Source organism: Phaseolus vulgaris, chromosome 1, assembly GCF_051622355.1.
Source record: "Phaseolus vulgaris cultivar YP4 chromosome 1, ASM5162235v1, whole genome shotgun sequence".
Lineage (NCBI taxonomy): Eukaryota > Viridiplantae > Streptophyta > Magnoliopsida > Fabales > Fabaceae > Phaseolus > Phaseolus vulgaris.
This window is the reverse complement of record NC_143498.1, coordinates 9,092,135-9,097,896: the sequence shown is the minus strand read 5'-3', so window position 1 is coordinate 9,097,896 and position 5,762 is coordinate 9,092,135. Positions and strand designations below refer to the sequence as shown.

The following is a 5,762-nucleotide window of genomic DNA, read 5'->3' as shown; positions in this document are numbered from 1 at the left end:
TAAAAAATATATAAATATATTTATAAAAATTAAAAACAATAAACACATAATAGTAAAAAAAATATAAATATATTTATAAAGATTAAAAACAACAAACACATAAAATAAAATAAAATTAAACAGTAAACATAAAATAATAAAAAATATAAAAACAGTAAAAATATAATAGTAAAAAATGTAAAAACAGTAAACACGTATTAAAAAAATATAAATATATATATAAAAAAAAAAATATTAAACACTTAAAATAAAATAAAAATAATGTAAAAACAATAAACATATAATAAAAGAATACAAATATATTTATAAAATTAAAAACAATAAACACATAAAATAAAAAACTAAACAATAAACTCATAATAAAAAAAATAGAAAAACAGTAAACACATAATAAAAAAATAAAAATATATTTATAGAAACTAAAATCAATAAATACATTAAATAAAAAACTAAACAATAAACAAATAATAATAAAAAAGTATAAACAGTAAAAATATAATAATAAAAAATATAAATATATTTATAAAGATTAAATACAGTAAACATATAAAATAAAAAAAACTAAACAGTAAACATGTAATAATTAAAATATAAAAATAATAAACACAATACAAAAATATAAATATTTTTAAAAATTAAAAACAGTAAATATATAAAATAAAAAACTAAACGGGAAACACATAATTAAAAAAATATAAAAATAATAAATACATTAAACAAAATAAACAGTAAACACATAATAATAAAAAATGTAAATATATTTATTAAAGCTGTACACACATAAAAAAATACTAAACAATAAACACATAATAATAAAAAAATGTAAAAACAATAAAAACATAATAAAAAAAATTAAATACATTTATAAAAATTAAATACAGTAAATAAAATAATAAATAAGTATATCAAGAAAAGGCTCTTACAAAGCAATTACAAAATAAAAGTTAATTTTTAAGAAGTAGGGGTGACAAAGCGGGTCGGTCCGCCCCGTATAACTCCGCGTGTTTTACCGTGGATCAGCCCCGCACCTCCCAAAAAGCACAACTATCGTATGTGAGTGAATATACATACATACACAAAGTGTATCTTTAATTTGAAAAAGGAGTCAATACACCAAATTCAAACTAAACATGACTCATTCAAGACTGTCACCATTGTTTTAAAAATGCATGCACAAGAGTATTTGGATGAAATGCAAGATGCAAATCTCTTCATTTATGTGAATAATCAATATGTTTTCACATTTTCTCTTACTCTCAAAAATCAAACACAAAAACACACAAAAAGCACACCAAGATCCCTCTCTCCCGGTTGCACATACTTGGAAACAACAATAGTGTTAGTCTCACTCTTCACTCACAATTTCCCACTATTCATGTTTTGCATCAAAAAAGTCTATTACACATTGGTTTTCTTATTTTCATTCTTTGTCATCCCTTAATAAGTTAATAAATATAGTACTTGAAAAAAGTGTTAAGCGGGAGCTGTTTAATAGGTGTCTCTACTATTTATCATAAAAAGAAATATTAAAAAAATCTTTTTATTAAAAATAACTCAACCGTATGTTTCAATAAAAGATTATTACTATTACGAATGGTAAAACCTACCCTCTCACACACACACGAATCAAGGCCCCATTAGTATTTCAAATAATATAGTAAGACAAAAAAACAAAATCACTTGTAAGAATTAAGAGAGCATATATAAATAGGAAGAGTGAATGAAACTAATCGAGAATTGAGATAGAGATGAAAGGTCTTTAGTTGAAGATAAATAAAGAAATGGATAAAAATGTGACAAAAGAAGTGAAAACAATATTGGTAAGTTTCACTATTTGTAAAAGTTATTCTATTCTGACTTTCTTTGAACAAATATACTAACTTCTTCCGGCTATCTTATTTCTCACTGATCAAACAAAAGACAAAATTAATGTCTGATGTGAGTAAAACAGAGTGAAAATAATTTTAACTAACCCCAAATATCTTTTACTTTTCTTATTCGATTATTTTACTCTCTTTTTCATCCACATATTTAGTGTAGACAATGAGAGAGGGACCATGAACACTTGTTTGATTTGGCTCCTGCTAGAGCATGTTGGTCTCCACAGCATGAATGTTACATTATCATCTGCATTCGTTTGGGTTTGGTGCAGTTAATATATAAAGACACACACTGTCTTTGAAGGGCATAAACGGTTCTCCCATTGAATCCTCGTGGATAAGATCAATCTCATTTTTCTTCTTTATTTTAGTGCCTAAAGAAGTTACCTTTCAATTCTTCCATTTCTACATATATTTGTATATATATATCACCCCACAACCTCTGCAAACCACCCCTCATTGTAATCAGTTATGAGTTACCTACCGTTTCTAAAGAAACTCCTAGTTCTTTAGACCACTTTCTTTCCTTTCTTCAACTCTCATTGATATTCTTCTCACTTCCAAGCTTCAACATCATGGATATTGCTCATTTCGTGTTCGGCATATTTGGTGAGTTTTACTGTTTCTCTTATCTTCCTGCATAATGCTTCCATTTGCATACCCTTCTTGTCTATGTTCTTGGTTTCTCACTTTTCTTTTTCTGCTGCAGGGAATGCTTCTGGTTTGTTCCTCTTCTTGGCCCCAATGTATGCTTCTCTTAACTCTATCTTTATCTCCCCTTCCTCCCGCACCCCATGTTTGAAGTTCTTACCTTTTTCATTCTCTATTCTTTATGATGCACAAAAAATCATCTTTTTGTGTGCGTAGGGTACCCATTTGAGCAAAACTTATGAGAAATTTGGTTTTGCAGAGTAACATTCAAGAGGGTCATTACGAACAAATCCACAGAGAAGTTCTCTGGCGTTCCATACCCTATGACACTGCTCAACTGTCTGCTTTCTGCTTGGTACCTTTCTCCCTCAGTTCTTTCACTTTAATCATCTATACTAAAAAAAAAACCTTTTCTTTCGATTTTCTGTTGATTATTACCATTTTCATTTCTTCCATTTCCCTTTATGTCATGTAAATCTCATATGGTAAGAGGGGCATTATATTTATCCATAGGTATTACTTTCAGTTAAGGGAAAAAAAAAGTTACATAACTTTGCCAAATCGTGGTTGAGTTTTCCCTCTCATTGGCTAAATATTGGCTCATAGTTTATTCCTGCTCTTCCTTGCTCGTACACAAGATACATCTTTTTGCATGTTTTCTTATAGTGAGTTCAATCTGAGAAATGAAAGTTTTATATTCCATTCTGATTCTTTTGATTGTATTCTACAAAACACTATACACAGGTATGGTTTACCATTTGTGTCCCCAGACAACATACTAGTATCAATAATCAATGGCATAGGAGCAGCGATTGAAGTGACATACGTTTTCATCTTCGTGTTGTTTGCACCCAAGAAAGAGAAGGCGAAGATTCTTGGCCTTTTCTCCTTCGTGGTGGCAGTGTTCTCTGCTGTGGTTTTGGTGTCCCTGTTAGCTCTCCATGGAAATGCCAGAAAACTCTTCTGTGGCTTCGCTGCTTCAATCTTTTCCATCATCATGTATGGGTCTCCCCTCTCCATTATGGTAAGCTAACTTCACTTTCTCCATTGAATTATTTCATCTCTCACATCCTTATCATCTCATTATGGCATCATTCCTTCTGTTGACAAGTTTACTTTTGAGGTTGCCTTTCTTGTTAATCATTATTTCAAGAGTGTTGCCATTGTGTTTCCCCTTTTTTGGTTCACTGAATTAACATCACTCTCTCACTTGATTGGATTTCATAACTCAATCATTCACTCAATCAAAACAGAAAAAATATCTTATTTTAAACACAAATAATTTGTTTACTTGGTGAAAAATTTATTTTAATCAAAATGGTGGTATCTGTGCAGAGGTTTTGGATGGCACATGCAGTTCTGTCAAAGTGAATCTCTGTATATTTATTGGTAACTGGTGTAAAAGTAGACAGTTCCTTGAGTGTGTCTTTCAATGGAAAAAAAGGTTAAAAGCATAGCAGAGAGGAAAGAATTGAGAAGTGAATTATTAGTAAAATAAAAAGGTTAGAGAATGTCTTAGTAAATATTTATTAAAGTTGTGTCGGAAATAAATAGGTAACAATAAAAATAAGTAGAAAGATAACAAAATGTCTAAAAATATATGTGCACCAAAGCATAGTATTTTTCTATTAACAGTTGTAGATAATTCTTTCATAGAATAGTCATAGATAATTAAGGTTTTTAATTTGGCCTGACACGTGTTTCATAAAGCTATTTTTATTCAAAGTCTGTAACAATTTCATCATTTTTTATCACATCATTGATTTTTCTTTACATTTCTATTTTCATTCTCACAAGAAGTAAGATATTCTTTCAAATACAATTTTTTTCTAACACGTTACAAATTTAGTAGAATATTTTTTCTAACATGCAAAAAAAATTCTAAAATCTTTTTTCTTGACGCACACACTACATACAAAGACTAATATTAAAAACGAGTAAAACGTTATTTTAGAAACTCTGTAATTATTTGAAAACATAATTATATAAATGTAAATGAGATTATTTTTTTCATACTCTTTTGGTGTTTGGCATTATGTGTGGGTGCAGAGGCTAGTGATCAGAACCAAGAGTGTGGAGTTTATGCCCTTCTTCCTGTCGCTGTTTGTTTTCCTCTGTGGCACGTCTTGGTTTATCTACGGTCTTCTAGGTCGTGACCCTTTTGTGGCTGTAAGTTGCACACCACATTCTTATCATTTTATCACGTTATTATTATAATCAAATCATTTTTTTATTATAATGAAATCGTATCAAAATAACATAATTTAGTTTAACATAATATTTTGTTTTGTTATGCACTGTGCAGGTACCTAATGGCGTGGGTTCAGCGTTGGGGACGATCCAACTGATACTGTATTTTATATACCGTGACAGTAAAAGTGATGGAAAGAAGGCAACAGCAGCATCATCATCTGGAACACAAGAAGAAGGAACCGTGGAGATGGCAAAGCATGCCAACTCCAATGGAACAACTACGCAGGAAGAACAGGTCTAGGGGGACACGTGCCAGCATTTTAGGACCACCTTTTTAATTTCGACAATGCTTATATTTTTTTGTTGTTGTTGTTTCTCTGTGTTCTCTCAATGATTTGGATCTTACTTTTCGTTACGATAATGTTTTTGTAAGTTTAGCCATTGAGGCTTGTGTTTTTTGTTGTGTTTGGATCAAGTTTGAAAGAGGAATGGAAAATGTGAATGTATAGAAATAGTAATATGTTTTATTGGTAACATTCTAGGATCAACATCTATGAAGGTCATGAACCACACTCATTTGGTTTGTAATTGTTGAATGAATCATAAAAGGTAATCGTTTCTTCATCTTCTGATGAACTCGTTGCTAACATATTCAAATACATTCTGGAAAACCTGCATTGACACATGGTGGTATGCAATCCTTTTACCATTTAGAATTTTGTAATGAGCCTGACAAATCCACATTACAGTCAACAATATCCATGTGAGGGTTTTGTCCACCAAAATCCACCAATCGATGAAGAACTAACAGAAGAGGAACAATGACAATGATCAAACACGTAAGACACCACTACAGAAACTAATCTTTGCCACAAATAATATCATCTTTTGCTAGTTTAACATAACATTCAATTTATTTAACGAACTATTTTGTAATACCTACATGTTTATATATAGACATTTTTTTCATAGTTTTCATATATATATAGACAAGACTTTTTCTTCCTACACCTCCATACCTTCTTCTTCTGCCACCTC

General features: G+C 30.1%; 1 protein-coding gene across 2 annotated transcripts; it reads left to right on the top strand.

The window, feature by feature from the left end:
- The first annotated feature begins 2,059 nt into the window (after positions 1-2,059).
- On the top strand, positions 2,060-5,348 carry LOC137813451 (bidirectional sugar transporter SWEET1). 2 transcript variants are annotated; one of them, XM_068615708.2, is made up of 6 exons: positions 2,060-2,489; positions 2,590-2,626; positions 2,791-2,886; positions 3,276-3,555; positions 4,581-4,700; positions 4,837-5,348. In XM_068615708.2, exons 1-6 carry the CDS (start codon positions 2,456-2,458, stop codon positions 5,023-5,025), a joined length of 756 nt encoding a protein of 251 aa, XP_068471809.1. In that variant the 5' UTR covers positions 2,060-2,455; the 3' UTR covers positions 5,026-5,348. The 2 variants fall into 2 exon arrangements, with proteins under 2 accessions (XP_068471809.1, XP_068471810.1); XM_068615709.2 differs by lacking the exon at positions 4,581-4,700 and having other exon boundaries at positions 2,144-2,489.
- The last annotated feature ends 414 nt before the right edge of the window (positions 5,349-5,762 follow it).

What these genes read in the sequence shown, in the direction of transcription:
- LOC137813451 (XM_068615708.2), top strand. Translation starts at nt 2,456, where the DNA reads ATGGATATTGCTCATTTCGTGTTCGGCATATTTG. An exon ending in TTCCTCTTCTTGGCCCCAAT is followed by an intron (nt 2,627 to 2,790) that starts GTATGCTTCTCT and finishes TTGGTTTTGCAG; the next exon opens with AGTAACATTCAAGAGGGTCA. An exon ending in GTCGTGACCCTTTTGTGGCT is followed by an intron (nt 4,701 to 4,836) that starts GTAAGTTGCACA and finishes TGCACTGTGCAG; the next exon opens with GTACCTAATGGCGTGGGTTC.